The 20366-nt window shown below is 40.4% G+C and overlaps 1 protein-coding gene across 1 annotated transcript in view; it reads right to left on the bottom strand.

The window, feature by feature from the left end:
• Positions 1–20366, bottom strand: part of CAB39L (calcium binding protein 39-like) — an 86091-nt gene that overhangs the window by 49528 nt on the left and 16197 nt on the right. Inside the window, exon 2 of the mRNA XM_006879597.1 lies at positions 12398–12565. Within this exon, the coding sequence (XP_006879659.1) occupies positions 12398–12565 (168 nt within the window). The remainder of the gene's footprint in view (positions 1–12397; positions 12566–20366) is intronic.

Raw genomic sequence — 20366 nt, forward strand, 5'->3', positions numbered from 1 at the left:
TCTGACCTGGAAGATGACTCCTTTGCTGTTATCCAAGGTGACCTTGCCCAGTGACGCCTTACCCTAGCTAAAAAAAAAAAATCTAAATAAATGGAAGCTACAAAACATGGGGAGAAGTAAAGGTCAGGTTGGGTTAAAAAGCAAAAGGAATCATTATTAAAGACTAATAAAAACCAGACAAGCAGTCACCAAATTACTAATGGTTTCTCTGGGAGATATTATGAGCTGCACTTAATTTTCTATGTTATAAAAATCAAACCAAACCAATGGTAGCCTAGTGGCAAGAAGTTGCACTGCAATACGAGAGGTACGCAGTTTGAATCCACCAGATGGTCTGCTGGAGAAGGAGGGACAATCACCTCTGATTGTCAAATCTGATTTGATGGTACACACACACAAAATAATAAAAATTTTAAAAAAAAAATCAAACCAAACAAAACCAAACCCAACCTCCTGCCAGTGAACTGGTTTCAATGTTTGACAACACTGCATCGGGTTTCTGAAGTTGTTAAGTCTTTATGGAAGAAGCCTGCCCATCTTTCTCCCACAGTTGCTGGTGAATTTGAATAGCTGACCTTTCGGTTAGCAAGTAAATGCAAACTGAGCTCCTTTTTTATTAAAAATTTTTTTATTATTTTTACAATGAATGAATGGAAATACAAAATCTCTGTAAATGTTCATTAAAATTAATAAAATGAAATTTTAAAAAAATTATTATTTTTAGTGTGTGTATCGTCAAATCAGATCTGACTGGTACAGGAGGAGATTGTCCCTCCTTCTCCAGCAGAGCATCTGTTCACCTCTTGGGATTGCAGTGCAGCTTCTTGCCCTTAGGCCACCAGAGTTTTTATGTCATACAGTTCTAAATGGTTTTAATTTTATAATAATAAAAATGTGCTACACTCAAATAACACTGAAATGTCAAAAAATATCTGCTGTCTCCACTTTCAATAACAGCACTGAAGTTCTGGCCCCAATTATCTCTTTCTCGGATTCTTCAAAGCTGGAATCAATGCTCACCACCCTCTGTGCCGTTTCAACACTATCACCCCAACACATCACATCTATTTCGTAGGTGGCTCCTCACCACTTGTAGAATGACATTCAAACTCCTTGGCAGGACATGGGAAGCTTCTAATACCAGTCTTTTCCGTTTTCTTCTCCTATCATTTACTTCTACACATCTTGGGCTTCAGTCAGATTTCCCGTCATTCTCCAGATACATCATGTATATTGATGGCTCTACAAAGAAGGGATTCAATCCTTTCATCTTGTTTCACTTATTTGACAATTTCCTATTTCAAGATCTGCTCCCTTTTTCATTTCTCAGGCAAAGACCACAGCTCCTTCATCTAAGCATACATAGAATACACTAGCATGGAAAGAACAATGACCTAAATTGAGTACTACTCTTTTCATAATTGTCTACAGCTGCTTGAGGGCTGGGATATTGTGCAGTGTAGTTATGAATTTAAACAGTACTAGCCATGAAGTTGGATTACTTAAGTAATATTTCTGTGCCTCAATGTCCTCAGATATTAAAAAATTATAATGACCACTATCAAAATATATCAAGTGATTAAAGCAGGGCCTGTATTAGCTTCTACTATTACTGCTATTATTATTGTTGTTGGTCTTTAATAAATAAGCTAATTGACAATTTTAGCTTTATAAGCTAAATACACAGTCAAAAGCCTTTGCATAGTCAATGAAGCACAGCTAGACATTCTTCTGCTATTCTCTGCTATCTGCCAAGATCCATCTTACATTAGCTATAATATCCCTAGTACCACGACCTCTTCTAAATCCAGCCTGCACATCTGGCAGCTCTCTGTTGAATACCAGAATGTCTACCTGTGCTTCACTGACTATGCAAAGACTTTTGACTGTGTGGATCACAACAAGCTATGGCTGACTCTGAGAAGAATGGGAATCCCAGAACATTTGGTTGTGCTAATGCGAAACCTATACTTGGACCAAGAGGCAGTCGTCAGAACAGAGCAGGGAGACACTGGATGGTTCAAAATCAAGAAAGGTGTCCGTCAGGGATTTTGTCTCCATACCTTTTCAATCTGTATGCAGAACAGATCATCCGAGACGATGGACTGTACGATGAGGAATGTGGCATCAGGACTGGTGGAAGAGTCATCAACAACCTGCGTTATGCAGATGACACAACCCTGCTTGCTGAAACTGAGAAGGACCTGAAGCACTTGCTGCAGATGGTCAAGGACTGCAGTCTTCAATATGGATTGAAGCTCAATATCAAGAAAACAAAGATTCTCACCACTGGGCCAATTGGCAGCATCCATATGGATGGTGAAGAGATTGAGAAAGTTAACAGTTTTCGTTTACTTGGTTCCACAGTCAGTGCTCTTGGTAACAGCAGCCAGGAAATCAGGAGACAAACTGCATTGGAAAAGTAAGCTGTGAGGGACCTCTCAAGAGTACTGAAGTGCAACAACGTCAGGCTGGAGACTAAGGTGCGTCTGATCCAGGCTACAGTCTTTGCAATTACATTCTATGTATCGGAGAGTTGGACAGTGAATAGCGATGAAAGAAAGAGAATTGATGCCTTTGAGTTGTGGTGCTGGAGAAGAATGTTGAATATACCATGGACTGCTAGGAGAACAAACAGGTTTGTCCTGGAGAGGGTGAAGCCAGACTGTTCCCTGGAGTCAAGGATTCTGAAGCTTCGTCTGACATACTCTGGGCATGTTGCAAGGAGGGACTTGTCCTTGGAGTGGGACATCATGTTTGAGAGAGTGGAGGGGTGGCACAGGAGAGGAAGACCCTCGATGAGATGGATCAATTCTGTGAGTGGAGTGGTGGGAATGAATGTGTTTGAGACAGCGAGTTTGGCATAGGATAGAACAGCATTTAGGGCTCTTGTACATAGGGTTGCTATGAGTCACAAACGACTTGATGGCACATAACAACAACAAGCAAAATACAAATATTTCAGAAGAGATAGAAACTCCTTACAAAACTCTCTTAATGAAACAGATTTGAGGGTTTTATGCTTAAAAGAAAACGTTAGGCTGTTGGTGGGCAAAAAATACAGCCAAGATGCTGCGGAATCTGCTGGCTCTTCGTCAAATTACCCAGAGGACCATAAATACTGCTTCACGCAGACAGTTTGAAAATAAAGTTCGAGAAAAACAAAAGCTGTTTCAGGAGGATGATGGAATTCCAGTGTATCTAAAGGGTGTGATAGCTGATGCCCTCCTGTATAGAGCCACCATGTTTCTTACAGTTGGTGGAAGAGCATATGCCATATATCAGATGGCTGTGGCTTCGTTTCCCAAGAGGCAGGATTGACTTCAAATTATCATTCCAGCTCTGGCTTCAGTTTAATTCTGTGCCCTGTGGACCAGTAATCTGATCAAAAGAGCTCTTCTTTGGGGATCACTATTTATTGACTTGCACCAACAGTTACCAATAAAGCAGTCTTTACCACGAAAAAAAAGAAAAGAACTTTAATTTTCCATTGTATAGTGTAATTACATGAAAAAGGAATCTTCCTGAGAATAAAAATCTGTATATTAATAAAATGGCTTCTTTTTAAATAATTAAAAATCTTTTCCACCACAAAATATTATAAAAACAAAAGCTATTTTTTCCTCAAATACAGGAATAAATGTAACTTCTGGAAAAATTGTCTATTAAAAATTATCCATTAAAATGTGACTACTGGTAAGCCCAGGCAGTTCAAGTTTAAAAATAAGAGTTCATGCCTTACATTTAAGGAAAGTTTTCTACTGACATCAATTTAATGGTTTGTTTAGAAGTTACTAATTTACTTGATAGCAATAGTCATTAGAATTAATCAGAAAATGCACCATCAAATTAGACATAAACATTTCCAAATTATAAAGACTACAATATAAAATGCTGATTATTCATAATCAATAAAGTTTACATGTAAAATTACATTTTTAAAAACAAACAGCGAAGGCCTCACTTTCTTTTCAAGAGTTACAAACAATGAGGCACAATGTAGCAATATAAAAAGTTATTAAAAGAGATACAAATTTTCATATATGTCTCTCAAAAATATAAATTTCTAATCTTCATCACTTCAGAGACTTTTCAGCTTTTCTGAAGTCATGAATCCTCCAGAAACTTTTCTTGGAGTAGTTTTTCTCTTTTGCATATTTTGCCTCTTCTGCAAGTCTTTGACAGACCATTGGAGGAAACCTCTAGCTAATTGTAATTTCTCTGGCTGGATTCCTATAACCAGTCCTTTCTCACCTCTCTGTGGTCCAATATTCCTCTACTCAAAGAGCAGAAGAAAAGGGACAAGCATGAGACACTTACACTGTAATCAATTTTGCCAACATCACAAACAAAAAGGTAGGTATTTTATAGACCTATTAGGATCTTTGGTGGCACGGTGTGTCATGTGTTGAGGCTGCTAACTGAAAGGTGGGCAGTTCGAATCCACCAGCCTCTCTGGGAAAGATAGCCAGCCTCCTCCAGTAAAGATTTACAGCCTCAATGAAGAATGAGTCAGAACTGACTTGAAAGCAGAAATTAAATTACTTAATAAATAACAATTAGAATTCATTGTTTGATTTGGTCTCTTTCTATAGAGAAAACAAATTTATTTTCTTTGATATAAACAGTAATTCTTCATCAACTTAATTTTAAAGTAATTAGTCAATTATGTTCATTTAAAAATATATTTCACAAAGCAGAAATTATGATAAATGCATATAATACATTCTATCATACTTGGCCAACTGACTGGAAGAGATCGATATTTGTTCCTATCCCAAAGAAAGGTGACCCAACAGAAGGTGGAAATTACAGAACAATCTCACTGATTTCACATGCAAGCAAGATTTTACTGAAGATTATCCAAAAACGACTGAAACAGCACATCAACAGAGAGCTACCAGAAGTCCAGGCTGGGTTTAGAAGGGGTCATGGTACTAGAGATATTGTAGCTGATGTTAGATGGATCTTGGCTGAAAGCAGGGAATACCAGAGGAATGTCTGTGTTTCATTGACTATGCAAAGGCATTTGACTGTGTAGATCATAACAAGCTATGGTTGACTCTGAGAAGAATGGGAATCCCAAAACACTTGATCGTTCTAATGCGAAACTTATACTTGGACCAGGAGGCAGTTGTCAGAACAAAGCAAGGGAACACCGCATGGTTCAAAATTGGGAAGGGCGTACGCCTGGGATGCATCCTATCTCCATACCTTTTCAACCTATATGCAGAACAGATTATCCGGGAGGCTGGACTCTATGAGGAGAAATGTGGGGTCAAGACTGATGGACGATTTATCAACAATCTGCGTTATGCGGATGACACAACTCTGCTTGCTGAAACTGAAGAGGACCTGAAGCACCTGCTGCAGAGGGTCAAGGACTGCAGCCTACAATATGGATTGAGGCTCAATGTCAAGAAGACAAAGATTCTCACCACTGGACCAATTGGCAGCATCAGGATGGATGATGAAGAGATTGAGATTGTACATAGCTTTAGTTTGCTTGGCTCCATAGTCAACAGTCTTGGCACCAGCAGCCAGGAAATTAAAAGGTGCATTGCCATGGGAAAGTCTGCTGTTAGGGACCTCTCCAAAGGACTGAAGAGCAATGGTGTCTCTCTGGAGACTAAGGTGCGTCTGATACAGGCCATGGTCTTTGCAATCACTTGTTATGCATCAGAGAGTTGGACAATGACCAGGGAGGATAGAAGGAGCATTGATTCCTTTGAGCAGTGGTGCTGGAGAAGAGTATTGAGAATACCATGGACTGCTAGGAAAACAAACAGATTTGTCCTGGAAAGGGTTAAACCGGGTGGCTCCTTGGAGGCAAGGATTCTGAGGCTCCGTCTAACATACTTTGGACATGTTGCGAGGAGAGACCGGTCCTTGGAGAGGGACATCATGCTTGGGAGGGTGGAGGGATGACGCAGGAGAGGAAGGCCCTCTATGAGGTGGATTGATTCCGTGACTGGGATAATTGGGATGAGAGTGTCAGAGACAGTGCGATTGGCACAGGACAGAGCGGAGTTTAGGGTTGTTGTACATAGGGTCGCTATGAGTCGCAGGCGACTCGACGGCACATAACAACAACAACAACAACAAACCATATATAAAAGTAGTAGTGTTTACTTTTTATATACAAGTAATAAAGTTTCCCTATAATCATGCTTTGTAACTTACTGTTGTTGTTTCTAGGTGGCACTGAATATGACTCATCGTGGACTTACAGTCAACTTGAACCCTGCCTATCCTGTGCCATCTTCATCATCTCTGACACATTGCAACCCACTGCTGAAGACGTCGTGTCAATCTATGCTGTTAAGGGTCTTCCCCCTCCTTTGTGGATGCTTCATCTTTCCAAGCATGATGTTCTTTTCCAAGGGATAACCTTGTCTAGCTACTCATTCAAAGCATGAGAGATGAAGTTTCACCCTCTTTGCCTCCAAGGAGCACTCTGGCTCCACTTTTCCCAAGATACAGCTGTCTGTTCTTTTGACAGTCCAGGGGACACTCAGCACTCTCAGGCTATCTTTTTTTCCATCATTAATCTCAGTTTTACAGTATTAATTTTCATGCATTTATAAAACACTTGATAAGAACTCCATTTCTCCATACGATACATGTATTGCAGGTACTTGCTAGATGACTGACATTTAAGTTCTCGGAAAGAACACAACAAATCCCTGTATTTGCAGTCCTAGAGTCTGGCGTTTTCTTCACACCAAATACATACACAGCCGTTATGTTCAGTGACAGCAGCCACAGGAGAGCCTCTCAGTGAATGTTTCCCACCAGGGATGAGCTTGCATGTTTGCACAATAACCCACCAGTGGCAGGTGCTGTTTTTAGATCACCCACATCACTACTCTTCCCCATCAGCAGACATGACGGATAGAGCAGTTTTAAGACAATATGTTTCCACATTCTCAAGGGACTATTTATTTACAAGCTAAACTTTAAGGAGGAGAGCTCTGGTGGCTTAGTTGTAAGGAGTTGTGCTGCCAACCCAAAGGCATGAGCTTCAAAGCAACCAGCTGCTCTAAGGATGAAAGATGGGCAACCTTCTCTTCTGTGATTTTCTGCCTCTGAAAACCCACTGGAGAGTCTGCTCTGAGTCAGTTCCAACTTGATAACACACAAAAATAATACAATTTTAAGTACTAGTAATTCATTAAAACCAGTTACCACTGAGTCAATTCTAAATCATGGTGATCCAATCATCAAGATGCCAGAGAAGAATGCTGATCTTGTAGGGTTTTAGGGATTGACTTTTCAGAACAGATTGCCTTTCATCCAAGGAACCTCTTATTGGATGGACTCAACCCTCCAATCTAAACCAAGCATATCAGCCATCTGTATCACCTAGAGACTATAATGAATTAACTAAGTCACAATTCTCTCATGGAATTCACAGTGTCTCTATGAGAGAAACATGAGCTGTCCCCTTTTTATTCGATTTACAGCCTAAAAACCCAATGAAGCGTCAGCCAGGAATTGTTCCATCTAGAAGGCAATGAGTTTGAGGCTGTTAATTTCTCTTCATTTCCTAATAACAACAACCTGTTATCTGTTCTCTATCAAAACTCCAATAGCTTACCATTTTCAACAGGATAATGCCAAACATTTTAGAGTTTACAAAATTGAGTACAAATTTATCATTCTGGCTTTATCCACCAATGCTCAGCTATGCAACCCAAAGTCACACATTTTTACAGCTTCACTTGAGCTGGAAATAAATTTTCTTATGTTTCTGTTACGGCACTTCTACATGTCCCTAAATTTTGGTTAAAATTGTGCTTATATTTCCTTTGAGGTCTAGCTCTTAAGAACAAGAAAACTAAAGCAAACCTAATGTCATCCAATCAACTCCAACTTACACACTCTCCCTCAGGTTTCTAAGGATATAAATCTTCACAAGAGATTACCCATTTTTCTCATGTAGAACATCTAGTGGATTGAGCCACTGACTTATCAGCTAGCAGCTCAATGAGTAGCACACGACCCTGGAGGGCTTCTCTTAAGAACAACAGAAATAATAATTTCTTGTCTCAACAGTTACTCTACACCATATGCTTTATCTCAATGAAGACACAAGACAGTCTACTAAGCTAAGCATTATTATTATCATCTCTCTTTTCAATTAGGAAATAGAGGCTTAAGAAAGTTAAGAGTTAGAGACTCAAGGAATTTACTCAGTATCTTGAAAGAAGTAGCAGACCCTGATTGAATACATAGGTTAATATGACAGTGCTTGGTTAATACAGAATAAAACATTATTTTAGTGTGCAGGTACTATTATATCTTTTCAATCTATATGTAGAACACATTATCTGGGAGGCTGTATTTCTCTCTATGCAGAGAAATGTGGCATCAGGATTGGAGGAAAACTCATTAACAATCTTAGTTATACAGATGATACAACCCTGCTTGTTGAAACTGAGGAAGACCTGAAGTGTCTGCTGCAGAAGGTCAAGGACTGCAGCCTTCAATATGGATTGAAGCTCAATATCAAGAACACAATGATTGTCATAACTGGGCCCCGAATGGCAGCATCGTGATGGACAGTGAAGAGATTGAGATTATAAACAGCTTTACTTTGCTTGGCTCCACAATCAACACTCTTGGCACTAGCAGCCAGGAAGTTAAAAGATGTATCATGCTGGGAAAGTCTGCTGTCAGAGACCTCTCCAAAGTACTAAAGAGCAACGATGTCAGTCTGGAGACTAAGGTCTTTGTAATAACTTGCTATGCATCAGAGAGCTGGACAATGACTAGGGATGACAGAAGGAGAATTGATTCCTTTGAGCTGTGGTGTTGGAGGAGAATACTGAATATACCATGGACTGTTAAGAAAACGAACAAATTTGTCCTGGAGAGAATGAAATCAGGCTGGTCCTTGGAGACAAGGATTCTGAAGCTCTGTTTGACATACTTTGGACATGTTGCAAGGAGGGACCAGTCCTTGGAGAAGGATGTCATGCTTGGGAGGGTGGAGGGACAATGCAAGAGAGGGAGAGCCTCGATGAGATATGGATTGATTCTGTGACTGGGGTAGTGGGGGTAGGTGTGTCAGAGACAATAAGATTGGCACAGGATAGAGGGTTTAGGGCTGTTGTACATAGAGGATCTATGAGTTGCAGGGGACTTGATGGCACATAACAGTAACAACAACAGGTATTATTATAAGTTTTAGTCTTCTTTTACAGATAAGAAAACTGAGGCTTAGAAAAGTACAGCAATTTGCCCAAGAATGAAGATCCATGAAGAGACAGAGACTAGAAAAGGAAATAACCAGAGAATGAAAAAAAAGAGGTCTTATAATTTATAAAGTGAACTCTGGCAGTATGGTCTGTAGAGATTTGTGCCGCCCTCCCAAAGGTGTTATCTCCCTGTCAGGATCTACCAGTGGCTCCAGGCGAGAACGACGGGCAACTTATCGTGTCATTTACAGCCTTGGAAACCTACCGGAGGATTAGTTCCAACTCGATGACAGTGAGGTTTTTTTTTACAATTTATAAATGAGGTACATAAAGTTAAAATTCATCAGAGTTTACCTTTATAGGTATACAAAATTAATACTATTCTCCAACAAGTAAAATAAAAATACAAAGAAACAAGAGTAAAAGAGATAGAAATTGGTACTGGAGACTCAACTCTACTATGAATGCTAGAAAATAAGAGAGATGGGAAGAGGTCAGGCTTACAAAGAAACAACATGACAGAGAACGTTAGCTGTCCACCGAGACCAACTCTCTCCTTCTTGGCATATAACTAAACATTTCCCATAAACTTAAAGACGTATGGGCCATAAAAATGGCAGCTCTCAAACGGAATGTTAGTGTGGGGGTAATGTGAGTCAGGCTGGCTGACTCAATAGTACTTTCTCTTCTCTATGGGCTAAAATGGCAATGACCAAAAGGATCTCAGAAACCAGGTATTGAAAATGGCAACATCCCTAACGGCCTGGTTCCTGAATGCCTATATGACACAGCTCCCTGCTGACCCAAATATCTTCTTTACATTATTACACAGGAAACAAACTTACCTTGTGGTTAAGTTATTCCATTTGGGGCTCTAAATGTTGTAACTACATCATCCCTGGTTGGTGCAAATGGTTCATGTAATTGACTACTTGTTAACTGAAAAGTTTGAGATTTCCACCCACGCAGATGTGCTTAGGAAGAATGGCCTGGTAACCTACTTCTAAAGACCTTTCACTACGGGGCACAGTTCTACTCTGACATGGCATCATCGTGAAAGAAATTATTTTTTTCTTCTTCTCTGCACTTTTTAAAATTTTATATACAAAATTCATATACATTGTGTATCATTCATGTATATTGTGTTTCACACATTCCTACATTCACACTGTGTTTCAAATTATCACTCGTGTACATTGTAGTTAATAAAACTAATCACCATTGATCTATGGCCACTATTACCCCATCTTTTCGGTCCCCATTAGTTCTTTCCTAATTCCTTCACACACACCCCCTCCTTCATGAAGGTCATCATACATGATGAAAGCAAAATGCCATTCAAAAGACAAGAAAGAGAGAAATGTCAACACGGATATCAGAAGAGACTCTGCAACTTGCTCTAGCATGTGAGGTAAAAAGGATAACGAAATGGGACAGAAGATTTAAAAAGTAGCTTAAGAAGACAAAGCAAAATACTATAATTAAATGTGCAAAAACCTTGCAGAGCATGTCTGAGGACCCAAGGAAGGGGCTTGAATATAGGGTTGCAAAATTTGATGGGGGAAGAGAAGGATTGGATAAGGAAAGGGGAAACGGTCCAGTGTGAAAAATAATGTATAACAATTCTGTATGTAAACCAGTATAAAATAAAATTAAAAAAACAAACCAAAAAAACCCTCTGGAGTTAGAAAGCCAAAATGGAAGAACGTAGTAGGAATTCGTCAAGTTTAAAAAACTGAAGAAAAAATTCATGTTCTGAATTATACTACTGAAGAACTCCCAGCTTCTACTACAGAGTAAGCCATCTCCTTTTGATACATCTCACCCATCTTTTTATGTCTATCTACCTACATAAGTGTCACTGATCCTGTGGCTGTAGACAAAGCAGCCTGATACACGAGATGAACAAGTAAAGAAAGGGGCGGCCTTGCAGCAATGGGACAGAAGAGGCAGAGAGCTGCTTTTTGTTGCTACGTGGGCTTACTAAAGGGGTGTTCCGTACTGTCAATATTGTTGTTGTTGTTAGGTGCCACTGAGTCTAATTAGAGTCACAGCGACTCAGTGTGACAGAGTAGAGCTGCCTACAGGGTTCTCTAGACTGTAATCTTTTCAGGGGTACATCAGTAGGTCTTTGTCCTGTAGTGCCTCAGGTGAGTTCAAACCCCCAACCTCAGTGCAGATGAATGCTTACTTGTTTGCACCATTGGGACCCTTTGTGTTATATATGACTCTGATAAAACTTAACGTTACAAACATACAAGGGAGGAACTGGGAAATGGGGACAGAAGGAAAGGTATGGAATGCAGCAGGCTGGATGCTGAAAGATACAAGGAGCAATATGCTAGGCTGAGAAGGCACAGTGGAAAAGTAAGGAAGGACAGAAAGGAGGTGCAGACTGTTACCCCTAAGCCTTGTTACACTCAGATTTGTGATCTCTCTGTTAGAGGAACCTCAAAATGCCCAAGAAACATTTGTAAGTAAGTATTCATTAAAAAACCTACTAATCAGGGATACCATAATTCAGTCTGACTTGAGTTCTTTGGCTCTCTTAAAACGGAAGCTCTGATGGAACAGTGTAGTCTGTAGCATGCTGCGCTGCTAACCAAAGGCCGAGTATCTCTGGCAGTTTGACTCCAACACCTGCTTCAGTGGATGATGGGCAGTGTCTTCTTGTTAGGAGCTACAACTTTAGGACACCAATGGAGGGTCACTCTGGGTGAGATTCCACTTGAAGACAGTTTGGTTGTGAAGACGGTCTCACATTTGTCCAGAAATATTTACTAGATTCCCATGGAAGAAGAGCTATTTTGGAACATGCTAGCCATCAAAGAATTTCTCTATCTACATTCAAGTTCTCAAAACTAGAAAATGTGTGTGTGTGTGTGTGTGTGTGTGTGTGTGTGTGCAGGAGGTGTGTTTGTTTTAAGAGGAGATTCTGTTTTATACATGCAGGAAAACTTAAATGAGTAGGTAGGTAGGGAAATGGTACAGTGGGAAGCATAAGTAAGCATGTGACAGAAAGGTGGAGGAATGCCAGTTAATGGAAGGAATTTTATCTTGCTGCCTTCTAAGCAAATGTGGAGAAAGATCTGGATGGTTGACCTCAAGTATGGCTACATCTTCACAGTGATTCCAAAACAGAAACCGTAACCATTCCCTAAGTGCACACTTATCATATGCAGCCATGCACCTACCCTTGTAGAAGCATAAACAGGATATGAGGATGGGCACTGATGTATTCCACTGTAGGGCTCCGAGTGCCTATCTGTCTTCTCAGGATGTTGTTAAATATCTGAGTCACATCTTTCTTTCCCTGTGAAAAAAATGAATAATTAATAAATTCTACATCTTGAATGAGTGAACTGTATGGTACGTGAATTCTATCTTACAGCTTTTTTTTCTCTTTATGTCACTCACACACACACACACACACACACACACACACACACACACACACCCCCATACAGAGAAATAGAACCAGCTTCTAAAAAAAAAGACAAAAACCAACAAAAGAACAAAACTTTACTAGATAATTTACTCTAAAACACATAGACTACTAGATAATTTACTTTAAAACACAGATTCAACAAAATAGACACAGCCCTTTGATTAACTGGTAGTCTGTTTCTCACAGAGATAAATAAAAGATCAAAAAAGGACCTAAGAGTAGTGAATGTAACAGACTTGAATTTTTTTCTCCATGTTTTAGCTGACACAAATCCAGTGCAGGTCCAGTGGAAGAAAGATTCTAGCTCCTGTTGGTCAGATAGGAAGCAACTGTTGTTGTCACATGCTATCGAGTCAAATATGATTAATATCAATCCACTAAACAACAGGAAAATGTTTTAGGCACAATAGTCTTTTATCATAATAAAACCAGGTGCTGTGAGGTCTAATTTAGACTTACGACAAATCCTATGTTTCAGAGTATTGGCTGTGAGTTTTCAGTTCCAAGGTGTCTCTGAGGAGATTCAAACTATCAACCTTTATTGTTTGTAACTAGATTGTTAACTGTTGGTGCCACCCAGGGTCTTTTCATCACAATAATAATAAGAGCTAGAAACAATCATTCTATCCAGTATTGGGCGTAGTTAAATGCATTATGGTAGAAATAAGAAAACAGAATATTAAAAAGTTGCAATAATTTAATATAAAAAAATAGGTACACATATCCACTGCTTTTACTTTACTTCAGGGAGAGAAATAAAGAGAGGGGGTAGAATATGACAACTTTAATTTTTAGAATATACTTAAAAATCACCAAGTTGTGCCAAGAAATCTGGAGAACAACCACTTGGCCAACTGACTGGAAGAGATCTATATTTGTTCCTATTCCAAAGAAAGGTGACCCAACTGAGTGTGGAAACTACAGACCAGTGTCATTGATTTCACATGCAAGCAAGATCCTACTGAAGATTATCCAAAAACAATTAGAACAGCACATCAGCAGAGAACTTTCGGAAGTCCAGGCTGGGTTTAGAAGGGGTCGTAGTACTAGGGATATTGTTGCTGATGTTAGATGTATCTTGGCTGAAAGCAGAGAATACCAGAAGAATGTCTATCTGTGTTTCATTGATTAGGCAAAGGCATTTGACTGTGTGGATCATAACAAACTGTGGCTGACTCTGAGAATGGGAATCCCAGAACATTTAATTGTGCTAATGCGAAACCTATACTTGGACCAAGAGGCAGTAGTCAGAACAGAGCAAGGTAACACTGCATGGCTCAAAATTGGGACGGGTGTACGCCAGGGATGCATCCTGTCTCCATACCTTTTCAACATGTATGCAGAGCAGATTATCTGAGAAGCTGGGCTCTATGAGGAGAATTGTGGCATCAGGATTGGTGGAAGATCTATTAACAATCTGCGTTATGCAGATGACACAACCCTGCTTGCTGAAACTGAGGAGGACCTCATGCACTTGCTGCGAAGGGTCAAGGACTGCAGCCTTCAGTATGGACTGAGGCTCAATGTCAAGAAGACAAAGATTCTCGCCACTGGACCAATTGGCAGTGTCAGGATGGATGACGAAGAGATTGAGAGTGTTCACAGCTTCAGTTTGCTCGGCTCCACAGTCAACACTCTTGGCACCAGCAGTCAGGAAATCAAAAAGCGTATCGCGATGGGAAAGTCTGCTGTTAGGGACCTCTCAAAGGTACTCAGGAGCAACAGTGTCTCTCTGGAGACTAGGGTGCGCCTGATACAGGCCATGGTCTTTGCAATCGCTTGTTATGCATCAGAGTTGGACAATGACTAGGGAGGACAGAAGGAGAGTGGATGCTTTTGAGCTGTGGTGCTGGAGAAGGGTACTGAATGTACCATGGACTGCCAGGAAAACAAACAGATTCATCTTGGAGAGGATTAAACCAAGCTACTCCTTGGAGGCAAGGATTCTGGGGCTTCGTCTGACATACTTTGGACATGTTGCCAGGAGGGACGGGTCCTTGGAGAGGGACATCATCCTTGGGAGGTTTGAGGGACAGCGCAGGAGGGGAAGACCCTCTATGAGATGGATCGATTCAGTGACTGGGGTAATCGGGATGGGTGTGTCAGAGGCAGTGTGGTTGGTGCAGGATAGAGCAGGGTTTAGGGCTGTTGTGCATAAGGTCGCTATGAGTCGGAAACGACTCGACGGCACATAACAACAACAACAACACTTAAAAATCAGTGCTGCTGTTTTCAGTCAAATTCAATCCACACCACTCCGTATACAACAGATCTAAACCTTACATGTCCTGCACCAGCCTCACCATCTCTGCTATGCTCACGCTGTGTCATCTCATCTTGTAGAAGGTCTTCCTCTTATTTTCTGACCTTTATAAGCATGGTATCTTTTTCCAGAGTCTGGTCTCTCCTGACAACAAGCCCAAAGGATGAAAATCTAGCCACTGTTGCTCTAAAAAGCCCTCTGGCTGCACTTATTGCAGCATAGAGCTGTTTGTATTTTGGCAGTTCCTGGTATATTCAGTACTCTTGGCTGCAATTCAAAGGCATTTCTTATTCTTCCATCTTCCTTATTCACTGTCCAGCCTTCATATGCATATGAGGCAAATAGAAATACCCTAACTTGGATCAGGTGCACTTTAGTCTTTAAACTGACATCCTTGTTCTTTTGTTTTTGTAGGGGTTTTTGTTCTTTAGCACCTTACAGAGACCCTTGACACATCCACCCAATGTGGTAAGACTGGATTTGACTGCCAGCTTTCATTAGGTATTGATTGTGGATCCAAGTAAAAGGAAATTCTTAACAACTTCAGTCTTTTTCCCATCTATTACGAGGTTGTTTATTGGTCCAGTTGTGAGGATTTTTGCTTGTTGATACTGAGGTGTAATTCATGATGAAGGGCGACTTCAGTATGTGCTTCAAATCCTCTTCACTTTTAGAAAGCAAGGCTGAGTCATCTGCAGAACACAGGAGGTTGATGAGTCTTCCTCCAATCCTGATGCCACGTTCTTCATACAGTCCAGCTTCTCTAATTATCTCTAATTATGTGTTCAGCATCCAAACTGAAGAGGTATGGTGGTAATGCTAATTGCTTGCAGGATAGTTAAATGTCAGTTTTAATTTTTACAATATATAAAAAGACTGCCTTGATGGCACATTGTTATTACTATGAATAGGTCTGATGAGAAGATACAACCATAATTCACACTTTGCTGATGTTAAACCATGCAGAATCCCCCTGGTCTTTTGAGATGACTGCTTACTGGCTCACGTCCTGACTGCACACAAGCACAGTTAAGTGCTGTGAAATTCCCACTCTTCTCAATGATATCCAAAATTCATTAAGACCCACACAGTGGAATGAAACGTCTTTGTATAGTCTCACAGACTTAAAATAAAAAAGATGTTCATATTACATAAATTTTAATTTAATGTGAAAGTATATGTTTACTTCTTAAAATAGGCATAGCTACAAATGCATTTGAAATGAAGGAAATAATCTTTTATTCAAACCTCCTAGGATTCAACAGTGTAATACTGCAAAATAAGTATCAAACTTCATTGAAATGTCACAAGAGCATGCTTTTCATACTTCCCAGTTAAATACCACAAGAACATTTCCATACGCATTCCAGTAAACAAAAGAGACAAAGTGTGACAGAACTCTGTCCAACTTATACACAGAGGGAAACATTCTTCTAGTTCATTAGCAAAAGTGTTCAAAGACAGGGGAAGCCCCCTGTGGATAAGGAAACCAAGATCTGCTACCAGGCACAGCTTCCCAAAACAGAGGAAAGAATGAGGATGAAAAGTATCAGGAAAAATGGAAACAGGTAGAAGATGGTGAATGATGTCTCTACATCACATGTTATCTTCACTGATAGTATTCATCACTCTAAGTGCTGTTCTGGTGGCCTAGGGGGAAGAAGAGGCTCTGTAATCCCTAAGGCACGCAGTTCAAATCCACAAGCTGCTTTGTGGGAGAAGGATGGGCAATCTCCTCCTGTGTGATTTACTGCTTCTGAAAACCCACTGGAGAGTCAGCTATGGGTCGGTCCCAATTCAGTGGCACACAACAACAAACATCACATTAAAGATGACTAGATTAAATCGTAACTATTTCAAGACTAGTCTTCTAGAGTCCTTGGGCTATAAGATCTCAAGATGACTAGATTAAATCTTAACTATTTCAAGACTAGTCTTCTAGAGTCCTTGGGCTATAAGATCTCAAATTGCAAAAAAAAAAAAAGATCTCAAATTGCCCTACAAATAACATAATGATAAAGAAATAATAAATAACCAAGATAAATTGTTTTTAAAATGCCTGAAATGAACCAGCAACTCTAAGAATATACATAACTGATCAAATCTCAAACATGAAGAAGTTTTTGTGTTGTTGTTAAGTTGAATTAGCACCTGTTTGGTGTTAGAGGACACACTTATAAAGAGGTCATCTGCAAGATGAGATGCTTACCAGTTGTTTGCTGGATGAACAATGACATAGATAAAGTATTGTTGTTGTTGTTATGTGCTGTCGAGTTGTTTGCGACTCATAGCGACCCTATGTACAGCAGCCCTAAACCCTGTTCTATCCTGTGCCAATCGCATTGCCTCTGACACCCCCATCCCAATTACCCCAGTCACTGAATCAATCCATCTCATAAAGGGTCTTCCCCTCTTGCGCCGTCCCTCCAACCTCCCAAGCATGATGTCCCTCTCCAAGGACCTGTCCCTCCTGGCAACATGCCCAAAGTATGTCAGATGAAGCCTCAGAATCCTTGCCTCTAAGGAGTAGCTTGGTTTAACCCTCTCCAGGATGAATCTGTTTGTTTTCTTGGCAGCCCATGGTACATTCAATACTCTTCTCCAGCAGCACAGCTCAAAGGCATCAATTATCCTTCTGTCCTCCCTAGTCATTGTCCAACTCTCTAATGCATAACAAGTGATGGCCTGTATCAGGCGCACCTTAGTCTCCAGAGAGACACCATTGCTCTTGAGTACTTTAGAGAAATCCCTAACAGCAGACTTCCCCATCGCAATACGTTTTTTTATTTCCTGGCTGCTGGTACCAAGAGTGCTGACTGTGGAGCCGAGCAAACTGAAGCTGTGAACAATCTCAATCTCTTCGCCATCCATCCTGATGCTACCACTTGGTTCAGTGGTGAGAATCTTTTGTCTTCTTAACATTGAGCCTCAGTCCATACTGAAGGCTGCAGTCCTTGACCCTCCACAGCAAGTGCATGAGATAGATCCTCTTCAGTTTCAGCAAGCAGGGTTGTGTCATCTGCATAATGCAGATTGTTGATAGATCTTCCACTAATCCTGATGCCACAATTTTCCTCATAGAGCCCAGCTTCCTGGATAATCTGCTCTGCATACAGGTTGAAAAGGTATGGAAACAGGACACATCCCTGGCGTACACCCTTCCCAATTTTGAACCATGCAGTGTTACCCTGCTCTGTTCTGACAACTGCCTCTTGGTCCAAGTATAGGTTTCACATTAGCACGATTAAATGTTCTGGGATTTCTCAGAGTCAGCCACAGTTTGTCATGATCCACACAGTCAAACGCCTTTGCATAATTAATGAAACACAGATAGACATTCTTCTGGTATTCCCTGCTTTTAGCTAAGATCCATCTAACATCAGCTACAATATCCCTAGTACCACGACTCCTTCTAAACCCAGCCTGGACTTCTGGCAGTTCTCTGCTGATGTGCTGTTCCAGTCGTTTTTGGATAATCTTCAGCAGAATCTTGCTTGCTTATGAAATAAATGATATTGTTCTGTAGTTTCCATACTCAGTTGGGTCACCCTTCTTTGGAATGGGAACAAACATAGAACTCTTCCAGTCAGCTGGCAAAGTGGTTTTTCTCCAGATTTCTTGGCACAACTTGGTGAGCACATCCAGGGCAACATCTGTTACTTGAAATACTTCAATTGGTATACCATCTATTCCTGGGGTCTTATTTTTTGCTATTTCCTTCAAAGCAGCTTGACTTTCTTCCTTCATTAGCTAGAAGTAAATATCCCAGGACCAAATCTGCTGCTGTAACAGCGGACTCCAACTTATATCAACCCTACCCAAGACAGAGCAGGAACTGCCTTATAGGATTTACCAGGCTATAAATATTTATGGAAGCATACTGCTACACCTGCTGTTGGTTTCGAATGACAAACCTTGAGGTTAGCAGACAAATGTTTTGCTTTTATGCCATCTGATAGCCTTAGAATAAAATAATAATTGTTGTTTTTGTTGTGTACAATAGAATTGGAATCGACCCATAGCTGATCCTCCGGCGGTTTTTCAAAGGCAGTTACTTGAACGAGGAAAAGACTGCCCATCCTTCTCGCATGGAGCAGCTAGTAGCCTCAAACCCATATGCCTTGGGGATTGAAGAGCAGCTTATTGCCACTAGGCTACCAGAGTTCGTAAATAATAGTATTTTTTTTAAAAAAAGAAAAAGATGAGGCAAAGGTGATGAGCGCTAGTCTCAGCAGTCAGAAGCAACTGCAGGAAAAGAGCACTGTCACTGAGACTGGAGATGAAAACAGGCAAACAGGAGAACAGAGTACTTCTCCAAGGGACTGGAGGAGAAAAGGGGAAGCTGTAATAATTAATGTACAGACAGCATAGAAAAGGTATTTTCGACATTTAATAATCAAATAAAAAGAGGGTAGAAAAAGACACACACACACAAAAGAAGTAAACACACAAAAGGATGATCATTGGTCATGAACCAATGAAGTTGCCATGATGTCAGCACCAACTAATGGCAGCCTCAACTGTCACAACAGAACTACACTCCACAGGGTTTTCAAAGCTTTTTTTTCCCCCAGAAGCTCACCACTAGCCATTCCTCCTGAGGGGCTAAATGGATGGATTAACAAAACCCCTATGAGATACCATTCTCACTCCAGTAGGTATGGCAACGATCAACAGGACAACAAATAATAAATGTTGGAGAGGATGTAGCAGTACTGAAACTGTAAGATACTGGGATTGTAAAATGGTATAACTACAACGGAAAGCACTTTGGCTTCTCCTAAAAAAACTGAACATAGAAATTTCACATGACCCAGACATTCTACTGCAAGGAATATACCCCGATAAAAACAGAACTGAGACACAAATGGAGTTATGTACACTTCTGTTCATAGCAGTGTTATTCACAATAGCAAGAAAATAGAAACAGCCCAAATGTCCAGCAACAAACGAGTGAATTGAGAAATTGTGGTACATTTACAGAGTGGAATACTATTCAGCACTCAAAAGCAACAGTTTAAAAAAAAAATACTACATAACTTGAAAGAAACTGGAGAGCACTATGTTGAGAGAATGGAGTCTCATAAGGACAAACACTGGGTAAGACCACTATTGTAACATTAGAAGGATAACTAGTAGGATGTGGATAAAAGTCCAAAGGGGCTTTTTCTATGAAGATGATGCAAGAAAGCAAAGAAGGAAGTCTCTGCCCCTCCCAAAACTGAAGCCAAAGCAAAGGCATTAAAGGCCAAGAAAGCTGTCCTAAAGGGCATCCACAGGCCAATTTAAAAAAAAAAAAAGATCCGCACCTTACCCACCTTCCAGGGGTCTAAGACGCTGAGACTCTGAAGGCAGCCCAAATACCCCAGAAGAGTACCCCCAGGAGAAACAAGTCAGACCACTGTGCCATCATCAAATTTCCCCTGACCACTGAGTGAGCTATGAAGAAGAT

The sequence above is a fragment of the Elephantulus edwardii genome, unplaced genomic scaffold (assembly GCF_000299155.1).
Source record: "Elephantulus edwardii isolate Elephantulus edwardi_28Jun2011 unplaced genomic scaffold, EleEdw1.0 scaffold00004, whole genome shotgun sequence".
Classification (NCBI taxonomy): Eukaryota; Metazoa; Chordata; class Mammalia; order Macroscelidea; family Macroscelididae; genus Elephantulus; species Elephantulus edwardii.